This window comes from Phyllostomus discolor, chromosome 14, assembly GCF_004126475.2.
Source record: "Phyllostomus discolor isolate MPI-MPIP mPhyDis1 chromosome 14, mPhyDis1.pri.v3, whole genome shotgun sequence".
NCBI lineage: Eukaryota > Metazoa > Chordata > Mammalia > Chiroptera > Phyllostomidae > Phyllostomus > Phyllostomus discolor.
The window spans coordinates 44,528,080-44,550,549 of NC_040916.2; the positions used below are offsets into that span (position 1 = coordinate 44,528,080).

Here is a 22,470-nt window from a genome sequence, read left to right on the forward strand (position 1 = left end):
TCCACAGAAATGGAAATAGATCACATGGAGGGTTATCGGTGGGAAGGGGGAGGGGGAGGGGGGGAAGGTGCAGGGAATAAGAAGCATAATTGGTAGGTACAAAATAGACAGGGGAGGTTAAGAATAGTATAGGAAATGGAGAAGCCTAAGACCTTGTGTGTCCAACCCATGGACATGAACTAAGTAAGGGTGGCGGGGGGATGGAAGAGGGTAGGCGGGTGCAGGGGAAGGCATTTTTAAGTTTTTTTGTTTTCCACATTAGTACTTCTTACGGGAAACAACTTGACCAAAACCCTGCCACAGAATTTTGAGACCTATTAAAAAATGTTTAATGAGAAAAACAAAAAGAATGTCCCTGACCTAGAACCCTTACTAGCAAGTTCACCAAATGTTGAATAAAGAAATAATTCCAACCTATACATTCTCGTTCAGAGAAAAAAAAAAGAGAGAGAATGCTTCTCAATTATTCTTAATGAGACTAACATAATCTTGACACCAAAACTAGACTGGAAGAGTATGGGGAAATTATAGAGGAATCTTATTGATGAACATAGATGCAAAAACGACCTGAATCTAGCAGAACCAAAGAGTATAATACATCATTACTAGGTAGGGCTTTTCCCAGGAATGGAGGCATGGTTTAATGTTGGAAAATAAATTCACATAATTCACTGTGCTTAAAAATTAAGAGAAAAATTGAATGATGATCTCAAAAGGTGCAGAAAAAGTAAAAAATTCATTTATTATGAAACAAGCCAGGAACAGAAAGGAATGTCCTTAGTCCAGTAAACATATCTTCCAAAAACAAAAGCCTACATCAAACCTGCTACCTAAGAGGAACCAAACAAGGATGATGCCCAATAGTAACATTCCTGTTTAACTTTGTAATGGAGTTCATACCCAGAGCAGTAAGCCCTCCTTCACCACCAACACCCCCCAAAAAAAGAAGAAAGAAAGAATATAAATGAAAGGATTGAAAGGCAAAAAAACCCCAAAATTGCCATTAATTGCAGATGATATGATTGTATACATGGAAAATAAAAAAATATTATAGGTAAATTAATGATATTAAGAGAGTTGCCCCTACTGGGTGGCCCAGTTGGTTGGAGTGTCATCTCATACACCAGAAAGGTTGTGGGTTCAAATCCCAGTCAGGGCACGTACCCAGGTTGCAGATTCGATCGCCAGTTGGGGCATATACAGGAGGCAACTGATTGATGTTTCTGTCTCACATTGATGTTTTTCTTTCACATCAATGTTTTTTTCTCTCTGCCTCCAACCCCCACAACTTCTCCCTCTCCCTGTCTTTCCTTCCTTTCCTTTGGCCTACTTCCTCCCTCCCTCTCTCTAAAAACCAATAAAAAAAAGTTTGGCAAGGTTGTTGGACTCAAATCAATGTAGTAAAATTATTTTAACTATGGAGTAGAAACAAAGTAAGAAAATGAAAAACATTTTAATTTTTTATGCTGGAAAAAAGAAATACAGTTGATTCTTGTTTTTCACAGTAATTATGTTCCATAAAGTTACCATGAACACCAAATTAGTGAATGCTGAATCACTGCTCCTGGGGGAAATACAGATTCCTGCAAGTCCCTGGTCACAGTTTCATCAACCGATCGATATATAACCTTGCTTTATGCGTGTTTCAGTATAAAGATACCTTATTATAGATATATATATTTTTAAATGCATTGTTGAGTCATAACATTGACCTCACAGCAATGCCTAAACAAAGTTTAGTACAAGTAATTTCTTAGTAAGGCACATGACAGCCTTCTTGTGCTTAAAAACCTAAACAGAACTTCAGTACTAAGCTTGGAAGCCATCATAAATAACAAATTTATCAACAAAAGGGCAAAAATGTGAAGAAATATAGCGGTAAATAAACTATGAAAAGGACATGTGTTTCTAGTATGATAGCTGAAACGAGAGCAGAGAGCATCATCCCCTTGTTTGACCTCATCTGAGAACGAGCACATTGGCCAACTCAAAATTTTCACTACTTTGTGCATGACCAAGAATGACTGCAAAAGCGTTGTGTTGCTTTTGGGGTTACAAATAAATTTTAGAAAAACGGGTGAATTTGCAGATGTGGAGTCTGAGATTAATGAATATTGACTATGAGTATACCGAGAAATAAATCTTAAAAGATGCATAATATCTCACCCTGACTGGTGTGGCTCAGTTGGGTGTCACACCAAAGAGCTAAGGGTCGCTATTTCTGTTCTTGGTGGGTTGCAGGTTCCATGTCCAGTCAGGAAGCGTGTGAGAGGCAGCAGGTCGATGTTTCCATCCCTCTCTTTCTCCTTCCCATCCATCCCCTCTCTCTAAAAATAAATTAGTTAAGTGTGTGTAAATAAATAAGTAAATAAATTGTTTTTAAAAGATGCATAGTATCATCTCTGGAGAAACTTGTAAAATTTAATTGAGAAACACTGAAGAAAACCTAAATATCTGTGGATAGGGAAGACTATTTAACAGTGTCAGTTCTTCCCAGATTTATTTTATAAATCCAATGCGATCTTAATTAAGATCTCAGTAGGGTTGTTTTTCCCTGTATTTTACAAAGTGACTCTGAATTTTATATAGAAGTGCAGAGAGCTCCTTCCTCCCTGTTCTTTAAAAGAGAAAGCAGAGAAACTCTTGAAAAATGACCAGTGGGATGATTCACTCTACAAGATTTCAAGACTTACTAAAAGGGGTGTGGCATTGGCTCAGAGATAGCCAAGATGCAGTCTAGAAACAGACTGATATATGTGAATACTTGATTTGTGTATGAAACTATAGGTAGTGGGAAAAGAACTTTTTTGTAAGTATTACTGGGACAATTGTTTATTTATATAGAAAAAATTAAATTTCACTCTCACCATACACAAAAATTAATTCCATTTATTTTGGAATTAATTACCTGACCATAAAAGAATGATAAAGCTTTTTGAAGACAATATAGAATGTCTCATGACTTGACTTCATAAGATTGCTAAACTCAGCTGCATTAAAACAAAGACCTTGCCATGGCTGGTGTGGATTGAGTGCCGGCCTGAGAACTGAAAGGTTGCGGGTTCAATTCCCAGTTAGGGCACATGCCTGGGTTGCCGGCCAGGTCCCCAATTTTGGGCGTTCAAGAGGCAACCAATTAATGTATCTCTTGCACACCGATGTTTCTGGCTTTCTCCCTCCCTTCTCCTCTCTAAAAGTAAGTAAATAAAAAATCTTAAAATTAAAACAAAATCAAGAAAACCAAAGACTTTTCATTTATCAGTGGACATCATAAAGAGTGAAAAAACAAAGCAGTTGGCTTGAGTGCATGGCAGTGAGTGGATATCCTCGACTGTCCCACTTTCTGCCCTCATCACTTTGGTCGCCGGCTGTGTTACTTGAGCTCTTCATGGCTTCCACCTTCTCCTCCCTTCCCCATGGAGTGCACACACCATGACAAAGAAAGACAAGAAGTCCTTTGCCCATAGCTTGGTTAACTGGAAGCTCTTTGACAACTCTACCACTGGAGTGTCTGGGGTGCGCTACCAAGGGCTGGAGTTTCATTTTGCCCTTTACCAAGTCCTTTATGGGTTCTTGGCTGCACTCTTGACACTCACAATGTGGACTGTGCTTCAGAACGATGAGGTTCCAAAATACTGTGGCCAGATTTCTAGTCCAGGACTACAGTTTTTCTAAAACCAGTGCTTGCGTTGGAATATTGATTCAGTATATTTGATTCAGAGTCCTGTAAAGGGTACATTGAAGACCTTAAGAAGTTGCTGAAGTCGTATGATTTAAGTGAACAGAAGAATCTCACGATCTGTTCTGATGGAATACTTTTTGAAGGGTCCCAGTTTCCTGTTGCTTATGCCAAACATGGAGTGAAGTGGATAGTCCTGGCGTTGGCTACTCCAGTGGACACCCTTGTATTCTTCTGAGAATGAATGGAAGAATTGGATTACAGCCTCAAGGAGAACTAAGAAAAGAACACTTTAGTAATTTTAAGGGTGAAAACATAACTCTATCAGCTTTTCCTTCCAGTGCAATTAGAGACTTAAAATATTTTCCATATTATAGGGAAAAAATGCACTTGAGATTTCTATAGCCATTAGTTGCTCTCCAGCTTGGCTTTGGTGCTAGCTCTACACCAAAAGAAGTAACAGCCAAGTGCAAGATTGTTGGATCACCCAACCCAAAAAACCATCATGATCGTGCAAGTTTTTAGGATAAGTTGTGTTTAAAATCATAGTAGGAGTTAGGATATCTCCACAGAATAGATGTGCTGTCTGTCTTCATTTTGTATCAGCTAGATCTGATATTTTAGAATCATGAGACCACCTTAAAGAAAGGTGGGATGGTACATGACACTGGGTAACAGCATACATGCTTCCAGATCATAGTGTTCAGTGTCCTCTGAAGCAACTGCCTGTTGCTTCTGCTGCCTTTGGTAGCATTGTACAGTCACCGGATAGGGACTGGGAACACCTGATTCTAAACTTGACATGTGGAATGGAGGTCTTGTCCTGTTCTTATGTGGTTTATTTGCCAAGTGCCTAAAACTTAATGTGTGCTGTGCTATGTAAATATTTCATAGACTTAACACTGGTTAGCTATCATATTTTGATACCGGCAAAGTTTTAGAGATGAAAAGGTAGGGAAAAAAGTGGTGTGTGGAGTTCTGTATGTGAAAAAGAAAAAAGAAAAGTAGATTTGGAAGATGGTCCTGGGGAAAAAAAATGAAGAACAAGCCACAGAGTGGGAGGAGATATTTGTAGTACAGTCAACAGTGGGACCATAAAGAATGATAAAATGAGAAGAAAAAGACCCCCACCCCCAAATGTAAGTTTACCTGGCACTTATCATACTAGAAATTGTTTAAATATTTATTAATCACTTTTAATTTTTTTAAGATTTTATTTATGTTTTTAGAGAGGGGAAAGGAGGGAGAGAGAGAAACATCAGTAGGTTACCTCTGGAGTGTCCCCTGCTGGGGACCTGGCCTGCAACCCCTAGGTATGTGCTCTGACTGGGAATTGAACTGGCAGTGCTTTGGTTCACAGGCTGGTGCTTAAATCCACTGAGCCACACCAGCCATAGCTAAATATTTGTTAACCGTTTTTAAAACAATAAATGCAAATAATAAAAATGTAAAGTAGTTTTTGCATTCTTACAGATTTCTAATACGTGGCTTAATAGCAAAACAGCAAAATTACCGTAGATGCTTCTGCAGTCTGTTGTGATACATGTCATAATAGCCTTAGAACTACTGAGATACATGATTACATATAAGTCAAGTTCCAGTCAGAAGAGAGAAATCACACACCTGTAATTTAAGCAATGAAAATACAATATAAAGAATTGTCTAGTAGGTAAAAAGTAGCTAACTACTAACAAGAGTAGAAGAACTCTGAGGTGTGATGGGACACCTGGACCTGAGGGAAAAGTGAATAAGGAGCACCCCTCTACTCCCAGCTGAGACTCTTACCTGAGGAAAGAGGAAATTGCTACAGGCACATGCCACTGTAGTTGCTAAGAAACAGGGTGGAGAAATGCAGGAGCAACCTTCTGCTGTGCTAAAACACTGCCAAGATGTCTGTATGCTTGCCGATCCACTTCAGAACAGAACACCAAAAGAATTTCTACAGCCAATTCCAGCCTCTCAGTGTCCCTCTAGGGCCCTCTGTTGGCAGAGACTAACAGTGAGCCAAGGGGAAACAGTTTGCATTATGACTCCACTATCAACCAAGAAGAGTGGTTTAGAGCAGAGAAGCAATAAATTAATATCTGGCACACATACCTACCAGATAGGGCACACAATTTTAAAGTTCACCAGTACCAAAATTAGCAAGATAGCGGCACAATGGGAGCTCTCATATACTGTTGGTTTGAGGGTTCATTGGTATAAAACAGCCTCCTTTAAAAAAGTTTATTATTGTCCTGACTGGTGTGGCTCTGTGGATTGAGCGCAGGCCTGCGAACCAAAGGGTCACCGGTTCGATTCCCAGTCAGGGCACATGCCTGGGTTGCAGGCCATGACCCCCAGCAACCGCACATTCATGTCTCTGTCTCTCTCTCTCTTTCTCCCTCCCTTCCCTCTCTAAAAATAAATAAATAAAATCTTAAAAAAAAAATATGAAAACAACCCAGATACATATTGCAAATGAATTACTTGGGTGTATTAAACAAAGCTTTAAAATGTTAAAAGAAATTATGAAGCTTGAAATAAGTGATACACTAGGGAAGATACTTGTTATAAGCAAATAAAAAAGATAAGTTATAAAATATGAATTAGTTTAGTAGATATAAAGAGCAAGTTTTTAGAGATGAAATCTATCTCCACTCTAATTTCAGAGTTGTTGTTTTTTTTTTTTTTTAAGTATTGTCTGCCTCCTCTTTGAGTTGACCCATTACTTCGTCTTCCATTCAGTCAGCAAATTATTAGGTTAGCCAAAAAGTCTGTTCCATTTTTTCTGTAAAATAAAACACACATTTTTCATTTTCACCAATAACTTTATTGATTTCGATGTTTTAAATATATCAGCTGTCTCCCACCTGGTATAGCGTTGATTGTTTTCAATTAATGTCTTGATTTGATCACCATCCACTTCAATTGGTCTACCTGACTGTGGAGCATTGTCCAGTGAGAAATCTCCAGCATTAAAATTCACAAGTTACTTTTGACACATTTGATCAGTCACAGCACCTTCCCCATACACTGCACAAATCTTTTTTTGCATTTTAATTGAGTCTTTACTGTTTTTGAACTAATAAAGCATAATATGCTGAAAATGTATGTTTTCTTCTATCTTCAATATTAAAATGACTACACAAAAATTTACCAATTTTGATTTTTTTTTTAATGCACACTGATTTGACAGCTATCACAATACAGTCTAGCAAAATTGTTTCAAATGAAGTTAAAGACAACTAAGCACTACTAGAGCCATCTTACAGCAAAATCAAACAAACTTTTTGGCCAACCTAATACTAAGAACTTGCAAGATATAGTACATTATTCTGATGACATTCAAGAAATAAGATAGTGATAAAGAAAAGATATTTCCCTGATTGAAGCACAAGATTATGCTGTTTCATTCTGTTTATTTTAATTATGATACCTGGGCATCTCCTCTTGTGCTCTTCATCAACTTTTTGCTTTGAAGTATTTCGGTGATACCTTGCTGTTTTAAACCTTGGGGCAGGGATTGCTGTTGAACATCCTAGCAGTTCTGTAAGGTCAGCCAATTTTTGTTAAGTTAGTCAAACAACAAAGTTTTTAAGTAATTGTTTTATGTTATGTGTAGTAATGATTATACTATCTACAAGAAATTGAGGTTGTGATTGGTAATGGCCGAAACAGAAGTCTAGAATAGCAAGATAAATAGAGCGGCTGTTCTGGGGTTTGTTTTGGTTTTATCTTAGGAGAATTCCTGAATACAAGAGATGGTTGAATTGTAAAAGTCTGAGAGCTCTGTGTCTGTATAGATAAAGAATAAATTGCCCTGGTTGGTGTGGCTCAGTGGATTGAGCACTGGACTGCAAACCAGAGGGTTGCTGGTTCAGTTGCCAATCAGGGCACATGCCTGAGTTGCAGGCCAGGTCTCCAGTAGGGGGCACTCAAGTGGCAACCATACATTGATGTTTCGCTCCCTCTCTCTCTCCATTCACCTTTCTAAAAATAAATAAATAATTTTTTTAAAAAAAAAAAGAATAAATCTAGCTAAGAATTTTAGCACTAACAAATTATATACTAAAAATCATTTTATAAAAAACTTCCCAGAAAAGCCAGAAGTAAAACCTCTAGGTTCCTCATTTAGTACTTTTAATTATATTATATCCTAATCTTATTTGTATGTTTTCTTTGCAGTTGCTGTTGTTGTTGTTGTTGTTTTCCCCAGTGTATTTTACTTGAGGACTTTGCTGAATAGCTATTGGGACTTCATAGTGAATACTTTGGTTTGAAAATGACAAAATCCAGTTATTATTTATTTAGTTACTATTTAGTGAGCACCTTGTAGGTGTCAGAGAAACACCAATAAATAAATTACAATCTCTACCATGAATAAGTTCTAAGTCTGTTTGAAAAAAACATGACTTCTGGCTGAATGACCAACCATCTATTCCAAAAGGTTCTTTTAAATAACACATTTACATTTTTTAAAGATTTTGTTTGTTTGTTTGTTTGTTTATTGACAGGGGAAGGGAGGGAAACATCAGTCTGTGGTTGCACTTGTGCACCCCCTACTGGGGACCTGGCCTTCAACCCAAGGCATGTGCCCTAACTAGGAATCAAACTGGCGACCCTTTGGTTCACAGGCCAGCACTCAGTCCACTGAGCCACACCAGCCAGGGCCAGTTACATTGTTTACAAAATAGCTGAACCAGCAACAGTAGACATATCAGAATGTGAGAGCTGACATTAACCAGTATGTCTATGTCAATAGAACCATGTAATGTGGGCAGTTAGACTGGAGAGGGAACAAAGTAGTCTTAAATCATAAACTCTTCCGGGCTTCCAATTAGATTTTCTCTCAGGAATACTTTTCCTGCTTAGACCACCAGGAATCCCACAGATTAAGATCAACAAATATATGCTCCCAGAGATCAAACACATTGAAAAACAACCCATCATGAGGGAGAATCAGATTTAAACCTCCCCTACTCCCAGTAATGAGCTTTAGATATTAGAATCATCAGACAGTGTAAAACAACCATGTAAGAAATGTTAAAGAAAGGTTAAATGAAATAAAATGAACAATGGGCAGATTTGGGAAAGAGCTGAATAGTTCTGAAGAAATCAGAATTTCAACACTAGAGGTGAGCAAGTAAAGATTAGAATGAGAGGCCTCCTTACCATCAAATTAGAATCCTGGAGGAGAAAACGTCTGAGTTCTTTTGAAGAGGTAATGGCTGAGAGCTCTGGAATTGATGAAAAACGTGAATCTGTAGGTGTAGGAAGCACAACATGAACAAAGTGAATAAATAAAAAAAAAATCCAAACCTGGTCATTGTAATGAAATTACAAAACAAAAAGTTTTCAAAAGCAGCCAAAGCACACCTACTTAGGATAACTGTAATTTCAAAACAAAACCAGAAAATTAACAGGGTTAGAAAAGATGGGGGAAATTTTCTACATTTCTGGTAGTTAACAAACTTCTGAATCAGTTTTACTCTGGGGCATTAGCAATAAAAGGGATGGTGAGTCATGCTGGCTATAAAGTAGATGAAATACCTAATAGTGGCTTTTACAGAAGATATGTGAAACCTGTGTTAATAAATTGTATTTCAGACTGTTGAACATAAATTCATAAATATTAATGCTTTGCTGCAATAAAGAATTTTGTACAAATCATAGGTGTTAATAGAAAAATAATAGTTTCCAAATTAATTCAAATCAAAAATGCCAAATTTCTCCTCTTTTAGAACTTAATATTACTCTAAATTTACTCTGGAAAAATAAGTGATAATATAACTAAGAAATGTTTTGAAATATAATTGTAATGAAGGAAAGTAAGCTACTGTTTTGAAGATAATACAGTATAAAAATGGATCAATGTAACAGAATTTGCAGCCAAGAAAAGATCATTAAATACATGCTAGAGGAAGCACAGTAAGTCCATGTAGAAAAGAGAAATGATACTGGAGCAATTAATAGGAAATCTGTTTAGAACTTGACTTTACATCCTATATCCCAGTAGATTTTAAATGAATTATGCAACCGAATGTTAAGAAAATAAGTTACAGTTTTAAATATCTTTGTTAGGACATTTTTAAAACATTCAGGGAAATCTGATTATAGAATAAATGTAGATGATACCGAAGAGTTATTGTTAATTTTTATTAAGCATGGTAGCAGCACTATGGTTATATAACAAAATGTTGTTAGGATTTTTTAAAAGTAGGGGTAAAATGACGTGATAGCTGGGATTTGCTTTAAAATAATACTTCAGCCCTGGCCAGTATGGCTCAGTTGCTTGGAGCATCTTCCTGTACACCAGAAGGTTGTGGGTTTGGTTCCCTGTCAGGGCACACGTGAGTACCTAGGTTGCGGGTTGATTCCTGGTCTGGGAGACTACGAGAGGCAGCCAATTGATGTTTCTCACATTGATGTTGCCCACCAACCCCCATCTTCTTTCTAAAAGCAATGAAAAAAAAGTCCTTGGGTTAGAATTAACTTATTGATTAAATACTTCAACAGAGAAGAGTGATAGGTGGAGAAAATGTGACAAATCTTGATAATTTTTTTAATCCAGGCAATTCTATTCTTCTTTTCAGTATGTTTTAGATTTTTGATAGTACAACTTTTGAAAGAGAGGAAATGGTTAAATTGAGATTACAAATATAAATTGAAATGAGACAAACCATAACTGCAGAAGTGTGGTGAGCAGTATACTCATACTGGTGGTACGGATATAAATTGGTACAGCCCCCTTAGAAAATATTCCACATTGTTAAAGAGAAAGAGAAATTTGGACCACAAGATATTCCATGCAGCATTAATCGTTGTAACAAATCTAGAAACAACCTAATATCCAATGGTAGGCAGATGGTAAATTTTGGACCAGTCACATGATAGAATATTGTGCAGTCATTAAAAGTAATGTTTACAAAATTAGAACATTGGGAAAAGCTTCTTTGTTAAGTGAAGAGAATATAATACAATTTTATATATGTGTATATACATATATAACTATATGTAATAAATATATAAAATTGGTTTCAAATACAATACTAGCATCCATAAGGGAAAAAACTAGAAGATACTAATGCTGAAATTGGTATGCTATAAAAAAAAATCTCCATTTGATGAAAATGAGTGGAGTTTTTCTTTACACTTTTCATAATTTTTGCAGTGCTGTATACATAAATTTATAGTATATGAATACTATATAGCATATATATTATTTGTATATAGTACTTATATAATATACTTAGATTATGGTGTTTTAATATATGAAATTTATAACTTGTAATATACTACTATTGCATACTATATACATAACACTATGCTGTAAATACACTAAATACTACTGTAAAATTACTGTATATACTGCTGTATGTGTGTGTGTACCATATTTTTGGACCATAAGACATACCTAGGTTTTAAAGGAGGAAAAGAGGGGAAACAAATTTTGAAGCAAAAAACATGGTAAAATGTTTAATAACATAAATAATATTTCACCAATGTAAATGTAAACAGAACTCAACGGCAGCATTAACAACCATTTATCCTCCCAAATGGGGGGGTGCATCTTACAGTCCGAAAAATCCATGTGTGTGTGTGTGTGTGTGTGTGTGTGTTATAATGAGAAGGGATGTCAGCATTAAAAATAAGAGTAGAGTCTTCATTCTGGTTAATAAATCTCTAGAAAATATGATTTTCTAGAAGTTTAATACAATTCTGTTTCTTATACATGATGTTATTAGGCAAAAAGAAGAAAGTCCTCTGTTAACACATTATATTATGGATTCGTGTTTGAAGGGGGCCATAAAGTTCACATAGCTCAGCTTTTTGTCATCAAACTCCATATTGGGTTGGTGGTTTGCTTGGGGAGAGGTTAAGTTTTTGTTTTGGGTTGGGTGTTTTTTCCATTTTGTCTTTTGACATATCTGCTAAGAATGTCAGAATGTTCTCAGTTCTCTAACAAATCTGGCAGAGTGAAATTTCTTTCCCTATAACTTAATGCCATAGTCCTTATTTTATCTCCTGGGACCACATAAAACCAGTTTGATCCCTTTCCTTTACAGCAATGAATAACTTCCTTGCATTGTTTCTTGTTTGTTCTACAGTTCCACATTAGATATGATTTTAATTTTTGCTTCTGGTAATTATCTGTCAAGCACTTTTATTTTAATACTTTTCTTGCCTTGCTAAAGTTAGATGACTAGCCTGAAGCAGAAGCCCGTCTGTGAAGCAGAGTAAAGTGATACTTCTTACCTCTACCATTCTAGATATGTATTACTATAGTATTAAGTAATTGCTTTTTGGAAAACCTGTTACAGAATGTGATTGATTCATAATGTTTTCAGCGAAACCTTTAAGGAAAAAAAAACTATATAGCATAGCTAAGCCTTGTCTTATCCTTGTGCAATTGACTTTTTGGACCTTATTAATTTTATCTTACTAGATTCAGCCTATCTTTTCAGATTCTAGTGTGTCAGTGAGCACACTTAAGTAGCCCTCTCAACTTCATATCCATCAGAAAGTTTAGTGTGTTGTTTATAACATTATATGTGTCATTGATAAAAAGTATTGAATAAGAGTACTTAAGATTTTAGTCCTAGGCACTCTGGGGTGGGGGGGCAGTTTTAAAATAAACATGAGCCCTGGCTGGTATGGCTCAGTGGATTTCACACCAGCCTGCAATCTGAAGGGTCACCGGTTTGATTCCTGGTTGGGGCACATGCCTGGGGCCAGGTCCCCAGTTGGGGGCATGTGAGAGGCAACCACACATTGATGTTTCTCTCCCTCTCTTTCTCCATCCCTTCCTCTTTCTCTAAAATTAAATAAATAAAATCTTTTAAAAAATAAACATCAAAAGACATTTGGAAAATAATTTTGTTGACAACTTTATTTCAGATTCATAGTTTGAGATATGTTAACATTGTTTTCTATCTCACTTTTTTTTTTCTCCTCAGGGATCCATCTGTCTCTAAGTCTATAGAACGAATCTTTAAAATCTGGGAAGATAGAAATGTATACCCAGAAGAAATGATTATGGCTTTAAGAGAAGCTTTGAGTAAGTGTCTTTTCTCTCCTGAAAGAAAATTTTGGTCACTGTTCAGTCTTTAAAATGAAATCTATTTTATAGGCCTGGTCCTGTTGCCTAATAATGAAAAATAAAATTTTGGATGTAGCCTTGTTTGTTTAAAATAAATATTTATAAAAATTTGAATTAAAATCTAAGTAGAATTGGTTTTGGGGGGTTGAATTTTGTTTTTATTGACTAAAGAAAGTCAATCCTATTAGGTGACAATGGCCACCTGATTGTTTTCTTCATTTGCTTTACGTAGAGCGATTAAACTGTTCACTTCTTGTGCTTAATAACTACTTCCTTGTCCTCTTACTGTTGGAGAATTTTTGGACAAGTTTTCAGTTTTCACTATAACTATTTGATATCAAGCATTATTGGCATTCTTTAGTCTCTGCCTTGGTTTAGATTTATGGTAAGTTGTATACCTGGTGGTTGTTTTTTTAAAGAAGTTATTTACTGCCTGTGTGTTAGATTCAAGTAATTAAGCCATGGAATAGGAGCTGGTAATACCTGATAACATGACCGTTATTTGACTAGAAATTTGCTTTAAAAATAGCATCTTCTAAGAAGCTGTTAAATTCTTCCTTTCAGTGTGTCTACTGGTATTTTTAAGCTTCCTACCTGATTCTCAAGATGAGTAATTTCATTGACTGTAGAAATCATGTTTATTTGACAGCTTCTTAGAGATCTAGCAGGTGTTTTATTTTTTTATTTTTTTATAAAAATGAAAGAAAAGGAAAGAAAGAAACAACACACAGTCTCGGATTGCCTTTTTTCATGCTACAACTTTGACACTGAAGTGGACAGACAGAACAGCTTCCCGTAATGCCAGATTGCAAAAACTGAAATGTTTTCCAGGTACCACTTTCAAAGCTCAGAAGCAGATGAAAGAAAATCTGAACAAACAACCGAATAAGCAGTGGAAGAAATCACAAAGTAAGGAACAAAATCTCAACTAATATAAAATTAACTCCTCTTTTTGGAGCAGAAGAAAATGTAGACCATTTGACATCGTACTTCGCATAAACCATGGGCAAGCCTGTGTTTTCCAGGCCTGGGAGGCTCTCAGTGACTTATACTAAACAAGCCATCATGGAGTTACTTCTTAAAAAAAAACCCAAAAAACTACTTTTAAACAAAGAAAATGCAGGAAGAGGGTTTAAATGAGTGAAGACTCAAGAGTAGTTGGGGGATTAAAAGAAGAAAATAAATACTTGATAGTGCCCAGGCTAACTCTCAGGTTCAAAGATAAATGAAGTTAGAGGCAGCTGGCATTAAGCAACAGAGCTGAAGAGGAGACTAGGCATTAAGAAGCATTTCTGTGGGAGCCATGAAATCCTTCAGATTTGGGGATACACTCTACCAGATTAGACATGGGCCTCAGATCCTGGCCAGAAGCTCATTCTCTAACAGGAGCTCCTGCTATGTTTATCATGTTTACCCAGCATGAGACCAAGGGAGTGGAATACTGCATGCGATAGGCTGCTGTGGGCCAAACTAAGGAATATTGAGAAAGACCCGAAGGTGTGGAGGGAACAAGGTAAAAGACAGTGAGAATTAGGAGGTGAATCAAGACACTTGGGATGGTTTTGCTCCGGCAAGCATTTGATTTTCATCATGATTAAGTGAGTCCTCTGACATCTTTTTGGGCATAAGTTGCATGCTTAGGAACAACAGGAGTCGTCATTTCGGCCAAAAGTCCACCACAGTGATAATGTACTTAGAACTTTCCTTGCCTGTTTTTGCTGTGAACTGAGTCAGCAGAAAAAGAAATCCAGAGCTAAATACATAAGAATAGAGTTGATATTTGTAAGTAATTTTCTGCAGCCAGTGCTCAGGATTAATTGGATGTCCTGCTCCTGAACACTCTTAATTAGAAGTATTGAGATCCTCTTATACTCAGTCAGACTAGGAAGAAAGGTACTTCATGTATCTCAGTATCTCCAAATCAATAATTCTAGGACTTTATGACTTAAAGAGCCTATTGGAGGTAAGTAGGTCAGTCCTGTCTAAACAATATGTTTTTATATTGACCATGCTTGGGAGTGTTTAAATTTCATATTCTACTATTTATTCTAGAAATTAGTATTTAAGTGCATGTTTGATGTAAGTTCAAAAGTATACCCTTAAATATAGAGCAAAAAAATTTCTGAATATTAGTTAACATTTTCTGCCTGTATTCTTAATGACCTTTTGTTTCATTCCAACAGCATCCACGAATCCAAAAGCTGCTCTCAAGTCTAAGATAGTTGCTGAATTTCGAGTAAGTTACAGAATATGTTGAACATTCCAAAGCATTATTCACCCTTTTTGTGTTAACAGTTTCATCTATAGTCCATAATACTCATTTTTATTCAGTAATACATCAGTTATATTTTATATTTTAAGTTGTAAAGGAATCCAGATTGGGATCAGATTACTTGGAGTTTTATCCGTTTCTCTATTGGAAGAAATAACCTTCTTACAGAAAGTCTATTACAGGCTTCATTCTGTACTGAATCCTCCAGCCAAATTAGGATTTGCATAGAGTTGACATAATAAGACTGTCTAATTAAAATTTTAAAACGATATATGGAACTTTGTTTCATTCTTAACCCTATATTCATAAATCAGCTTTGAATAACTAAGGGAAAGGATCTTTTAAAGTATATGACTGAAAAAATGTTTTGACATGAGAATTGATACTGATATATCCCAGAATATGAGGAAATGGGAAAGGTTTTTCCCTCTCTGGGTTTTATTAGGTTTTAATGGGGAAAGTTAAGTAAGTCACTGATCTTGTAAATGAAATTTGACTCTGCCCTGTGTTCAGTCTCAGGCCCTCATTGAAGAGCTGCTGCTGTATAAGCGCTCAGAAGATCAGATAGAATTGAAGGAAAAACAGCTGGCAACTATGCGAGTGGATGTGTGTAGCACAGAAACTCTCAAATGCTTAAAAGGTAATACATACATCCTTTCAACTAGAGTAACTCAGATTTTCTTTCCAGATCCATCATTTTCAAGTGGAGAGACTGGCCCTCCTGTAAAGAGAACTTGATGTTGTCGAGAGCAGTTGTGCCAGCTCTGGTTTCTAGTGATTTCATGCATATGCATTTCATGAGTACATTCCTGACACAAGTGTTATATGTCGATTGTATCTCAAGAAAGCTAGAGAAAAAATAAGTTTAAAAAACCCAAAGAAATCAATTCTGTCATTTTCCCCATATCTAGTGCTTTCTTACATAGTTTAGGTTATATATAGACAGGTGTGTTTCACATGGGAGAGGAACAGGTTTGGGTGTGGTCTTTAATCAGATCATTGTGATGCCTTGTAAATTGGGTTAGTTTTTTTCCTTACATTGTAAATTATAAGTAATAACAGTAACTTATTAGAAAATAAATCTAATGAAGGTAGAAATTACCTTTATTTGTTCACTGCTGTATCCAGTGTCCAGAACAATGCTTGGTACATAATAAATATTTGATAAATATTTTTGAAGTAATGAGTAAATGGCTACTAGATATTTGGCATCTGCTTTAAATTTAACATGTTGCCAAATTTAATCCTCACAGCATACTAAAAACCTCCATTTTGTATATGGGAAGTCCGAGGCTTCATAAGGAGATGAGTAGTTTGCCTGAATTACACAGCTGTTAAAAGACAAAGCTAAACTTGTATTCATTTCTAAATCCATATTCCAATAGTCATGGGAAAGTATACTTAGGAGAGTAAGTAACAGTTTGTGATCACATCACTATTGTGGCAAAAATAATGAAGTGTGTGAACTCTTCTGATATGAAATTATCAGCGATCTTTAAATAGGAAAGAATTTTAGTGCAATTCACAGACAGATCACTTTATTTTTCTAAGCCTTGGTTTTAAGTTAATGTTCTAAGTGAACAGAATCCAGCCTCACTGCATTATTCCTAAGTAGTGGTGTGGCACCAAATTTGTGAAGAAAAGCAGTCAGTGAACTTTCTTTTAGTTGCACTTTCTTTTGTTTACTGTAATCACAGGTGTCTTCACAATGGACTGTTGCTTTTAACTCTTTCAGATCTTTTTTGTGATTTGGAGAAGGCTTTTTAAGGTTAAACTGTAAGGCTAAGAATATTGCACACTAAGGCAGCAAGAACAGGTTCACAGATCATCGGGCAGTCAGGTTTACTTCAAAAGATTAAATTGTTTACTTTGTTTTTTTTATCCTGAAATGAATACTTCCTCTGTTATTTTAGATAAGACTGGTGGGAAGAAGTTCTCTAAAGAATTTGAAGAGGCCAGTGCCAAGCTGGAGGAATTTGTGAATGGATTAGATAAGCAGGTGAAAAATGGGCCCTCACTTACTGAAGCACTGGAAAATGCTGGAATTTTCTATGAAGCACAGTACAAAGAAGTAAAAGTGGTGGCCAATGTAAGTAGTAATTAAAGCTATCGTATTGATTGCTTACTGTATGTCAGTGTGTGTTTTATATGTGCTGTCTAACTCTGTGAGGATAAGCATTGTTATTTCCAGTTCACAGGTGAGGAAGCTACTTTTGAAGAGGGTTAGTTACCTTGTACCTGTATTGAGCTAGCAACTGTAGAATCTAAATTAAGACCTGGGTCTTTGATGTTAAAGCTCACACATCCCTGATTCATGCTTTATGTCTTCGGATTTGAAAAGGGAGTATGTCAAGATACTGTTACAGGATATAAAATTAGGCTAAAATATATGTAGAAAACTAAATAGAGACATTCTGTTACTAAATTTCATGTAAATTGACTAAATTAAGGACCCTCTTTGTCCTTTGGAAGAGAAAGTTGATAACTGGACATTTGTTGATAACTGGACAGTTGATAACTGGTTTCTGAAACTGTCCTTTTTGTACTTAAATTTTTAAAAGTTTTAATCACCACATATGGTCATAAAAGCATATGGAATAATACTGAGTTGGCCAAAAGTTTGTCCATAAGATGGCGTAGTTGTCTTTAATTTCATTCAAAACAGTTTTGTTAGGTTGTATTGTAACAGCTGTCAAATCAGCATGAATTATAAAAAAAGTTATCAGCTATGGCAGGTGTGGCTCAGTGGATTGAGCTCCGGCCTGGGAACCAAAGGGTCATTGGTTCAATTCCCAGTCAGGGCACATGCCTGGGTTGCCGGCCAGGTCTCCAGTAGGGGACATGCAAGAGGCAACCACACATGATGTTTCTCTCCCTCTTTTTCTCCCTCCCTCCCCCTCCTCTAAAAATAAATAAATAAAATCTTTTTCCTTTCTTCTTCTTTTTTAATATTTTATTCATTTATTTTTAGAGAGAGGGGAAGGAAAGGAGAAAGCAAAGGAGAAAAACATCAATGTGTGGTTGCCTCTTGGTGCCCCCTACTGGGGACCTTGGCCTGCAACCCAGACATGTGCCCTGACTGGGAATTGAACCAATGACCCCTTGGTTCACAGGCTGGTGCTCAATCCACTGAGCCACACCAGCCAGAGCAATAAGTAAAATCTTTTAAAAATGTTATCAAATTTGGTGAATTTCTGTAGAGCCATTTTAATACTGAAGATGGAAAAAATACACAACATTTTTGGCATATTATGCTCTATTATTTCAAGAAAAAAATGCAACTGAAACAATAGATTTGTGCAGTGGATGGAAAAGGTGCTGTGAATGATTGAACTTGTCAAAAGTGGTTTGTGACATTTTGTGCTGGAGATTTATCACTGAACAATGCTCCACTGTTGGGTAGACCAGTTGAAGTTAATGGAGATCAACTCAAGACATTAATTGAGAACAGTCAACATTATACCATGCAGGAGATAGATGACATACTCAAAATATCCAAATCAATGAAGTTATTGGTGAAAATAAAAAATGTGTCTTTCATTTTCTGGAAAAAAAACTAAACAGATGTTTTTGTCCAACCCAATAGATTCCATTAGTCTCATTTCCTAGAAGCAGGTCCTTTGAACTCATTTAGCTTTTTTCCCTCCGCATTTGCCTGCATATTTCTAAATAATGAGCCCATATTATTCTTTTTTGGTTTATCCTATTTAAGAAATATCTTTTAACTTCTTGATGTGGCAAATAAGGATTTAGCTTATATTTACCTGCCTTCCCCTTTCTCCCAATATAACTGTTTTAAATGTGTTGATTACCTTTGTGAATTGAAGTACAATTGACCCTTAAGCACATGAGGGTTATGGGCATTGACCCCCATCCCCTGTACAGTCAAAAATCTGCACATAACTTTTGACTCCCCCAAAATTTAATTATTGTGCAGTCATCCCTCAGTATCCACTGGGGATTGGTTCCAAGATTCCTAGCAGATACCAGATCTGCAGATGCTCCGGTCTCTCATAGAAGATGACATAGAACAGCACATATGGTCAGCCTTCCCCACCTGCAGATTGAAAATTCTGTTTTTGACCCATGGTTGGTTAACTCTGTGGATGCAAAATCTGGGGGATACAGAGGACCGATAAACTCTTTATATATTTATTGGGGGGAAAAACCCACGTATAAGTGGATCTGTGCATTTCAAATTTATGTTGTTTAAGGGTCAGCTGTACTGTACTATTTTTTGACCACTAACTCTAGACTCCCCACTTTATAAAATGAGTTCATGAACGTCCTTATCCTTTCTCATTAGTTTTGATTTATCTCTTCAGTTTCCCAGCTTCAGTGAACTCTTTTATAGTGTTGTCAAAGTTGATAATATTTGCATTTCATTCTATGATCATAATGGTCGTCCGTGCTTTACAGTTTGCAAATTAATGAACAAAGCTTATGTTATACCTATGTCAACATTGCTCACTTCAAGGTTTTATAGTAATTATGGTTATATTAGAGATATGGGTTTTTTCCTGGAATTTTTTTTTCTTGCATTGTTTGCTTTCTCATTGTCTCCTTCCTCCCTCTGCCCTCTTTCTGTCACATCAGATATTCTGAATCTCCATTTCCCCAGAGGTCTTTCTGCCTGAACTTCCATTCTGCTCCATCATTAGGTCTCTAGAGTTCATCCTAGGACTATTCTATTGCTTTTCTTAGGTAGGCCCTCTGTTTTCCAGATTTCTTGTCTCCTTTTCTTACTTGTATTTCTGGTTTTGTTGGAGCACCCTCAATTAATTTCCAAAAAAGGAGTTCGGTTGCAAGATATTTTCTGAGTCCTTACATCTTAAAATGTCTTTATTCTGTGCTCATATATGCTTTGATAGTGAATGGTTGAAAAGCATTTTCCTTCACAATTTATCAGACATTTCTCCTTTGTCTTTAGTATGTATTATATGAAGTCTTTACAAGATCCTTTGCAGGTAACTGGGTTTGGGTTTGGGTTTGGGGTTTTTTTCTGTCTACAAACTTTTTGGGACATTATCCATGATGTTTAAAATTTTTATAGTGATGTATCTACATGTTTTTCATTCATTATGAGTTACTTGGTATGCTCTTTCAGACTATAGATTGGTGTTTTTCAATTTGGGAGTAATTTCTCTCTCCCCATTTCCTTTATTTTCTCTTTCAGGAACATTGGTTAACCAGATGTTGGACCTCCTAGATTGTTACTTAATGTGTCCTGTGTTTTCTCAACCTTGATCTTTTTGTTCTCCCTTCTGGAAGATTTCAACTTTATCTTCCAGCTTCATCTTTTCATATTTTTATATTTGAGTCATTTTAAATGTCTAAGAGTTCTCTTTGTTCTTTGTTCCTGTTCTTTTTTTTTAGTAACCCTTTCTGATTTTAGGCATACAACAATTGTGTCTCTGAAGATACTAAAACATTTTTTTCTTTTCTTAAATTGTCTGTTTTTCTGGTAGAGTCTTTTGGTTGTTTTGTTTGTTTGTCTGTTTCCTCCTAGATGTCTTGGTCTTTCTCTTTTATGATTTTGACTTTCCTTAAAACTCGTATCTCTCTCTGCCCATTCATATTTAAGGATGAAGTATGAAAAATAGAGGGACTCTGTCCATGGGTAGGGATTATCTACTCTTGGTTGGCGAGCTGACCATTAGTCGGGACAGGAGGAGCTCTAAATGTCAGAAGGCTGAAATCTTTTTGCTGGGGTATTTTAACTCTGTAGAGAAGAACTCATTTTTTTTTGTCTGGGACATAGTGCCTTGGCTGCTAAGTATGAAAGTTGCAGAGGAGGTGATAGTAAGTGTTTTGCATTCACACTTTCGATTAATTGTCCAGATTTTGGCCCCACTACCTACTCCACCTTTTTATACTCATCATTTTCTGGATCAGAGCTGCTCCAGGATTCTGCCAGATGGATCTCCTCTTCCAGGTGGAGCTCTCTTCCTGTGTACTCCTGACCTCATTTTCTTCCACCCTGCCTCATCACTGCTCGCTCTTCCATTCATGTTCTGTTGTCTAAAAATCTTAGAAACCTTTTTTCTCAAGTATATTTCTTGTTGCTGGTTTATACCTTTGTATTCCTTTACTTTCCATTTTATAGGAGTCTTAGGAGGGAGAAACCGTGAATGGGAATGGTCATTTCATCATTTTGACCCCCCAAAATTTATAATTTTTGGATAGTGACCTATACTTCCGAGCCCCTTATTTATAGAGTCATTTAAAGTCATTTAGTCTGCTTTGGAGGTATTCAAAAAATGGCAAGCATTATTAAGCAGGCATTTACTAAGCAATTATTCTGTGCCAAGCATTGTGTGATACAGAGAAAAGAAACCCGGCTCTCGTAGAACTCTTGATCTGATGAAGAAAGTACAATGAAATACATAACTGCAGTCCTGTGAGATAAATGCCACAGTAGACATAACCATTGGGTACTGTGAGAACAGATTGAATTGGTACTGTGTCTAATTTGGCAGTGGGAGTGGAAGATAAGAGAAAATTTTTCCCAGAGGAGCTGAACTCTGCAATTGCAGTAATTAAATAAATGAAGCTCTTAATCTCTGGTGAACATTTTCAAAATCGTGGGAACATAAGAGAGCATGGCAAAACTGGTAGACCTGAGAACAATTTCTGATAACTGGGTCTGTATGAGGAGGTGATAAGTAAAACGAGAGGTAGTCAGGAGCAAAGTTCTGAAAGCAGTAGTAGATAATTGTAGGGTTTTCATTTTTTTAAGTTTATAATTTTAATGATATGGGTTAATTTTATGATGAAATATTTAAAATATTGATGTAAAGAACAAAGTATAAAGTATTAAATCCACATATTCATAGTAGTAAAGAAAAAGCATGTGACTTTTGCCCTGGCCAATGGCTCAATTGGTTAGTGCGGTGACCTGTGCACTAAAATGCAGTGGGTTCGATCCCCAGTCAGGGCACATACCTAGGTTGCACCTTTGATCCCTAGTCTGGGCGCCTGTGGGAGGTAACCAATCAATGTTTCTTTCTCACATCCATGTTTCTGTCTCTCTCTCCCTATTCCTCTCTTTCAGCTCAATAAACATATCCTTGGTGAGGAGAAGGAGAAAATAGCACAAGACTTTTGTCTATAATGAGATTAGAAACTGAATATTAGAAAATAACATTTCAAAAAAATTATGAGTAGTAGTTATATTAAATTTTTTTTACTTCACTATATGTGGTTTTTTAGAACTAACTTTTTTTTAAAGAACAGATCATAGGAAATTGCCCTGGCTGGGTGTCTCAGTGGTTGGAGCATCGTCCCATACAGCAAATGGTTGCAGGTTCAGTTCCTGGTTGGGGCACCTGAAGGAGACAGGTAGTTCGTGTTTCTGTTTCTCTCGCTCTGGCTCTCCTCCCCCACCCTCCAAATCAACATATTGTCAGGTGAGGATTTTAAAAAAGAGAAAAAATT

The 22,470-nt window shown here is 36.3% G+C and overlaps 1 protein-coding gene and 1 pseudogene across 6 annotated transcripts in view; both read left to right on the forward strand.

Moving 5' to 3' along the window:
- RPRD2 (regulation of nuclear pre-mRNA domain containing 2) overlaps positions 1 to 22,470 on the forward strand; it is a 95,284-nt gene that overhangs the window by 51,229 nt on the left and 21,585 nt on the right. For 3 of the 6 annotated variants that reach the window (XM_036015808.1, XM_036015809.1, XM_028502629.2), the window contains 5 exons: positions 12,619 to 12,719; positions 13,593 to 13,670; positions 14,945 to 14,997; positions 15,547 to 15,673; positions 16,947 to 17,122. In XM_036015808.1, coding sequence (XP_035871701.1) covers positions 12,619 to 12,719; positions 13,593 to 13,670; positions 14,945 to 14,997; positions 15,547 to 15,673; positions 16,947 to 17,122 — 535 coding nt within the window. The remainder of the gene's footprint in view (positions 1 to 12,618; positions 12,720 to 13,592; positions 13,671 to 14,944; positions 14,998 to 15,546; positions 15,674 to 16,946; positions 17,123 to 22,470) is intronic. The other 3 variants (XM_036015810.1, XM_028502630.2, XM_028502631.2) reach the window with 1 other exon arrangement.
- On the forward strand, positions 3,187 to 4,454 carry LOC118498238 (annotated as a pseudogene).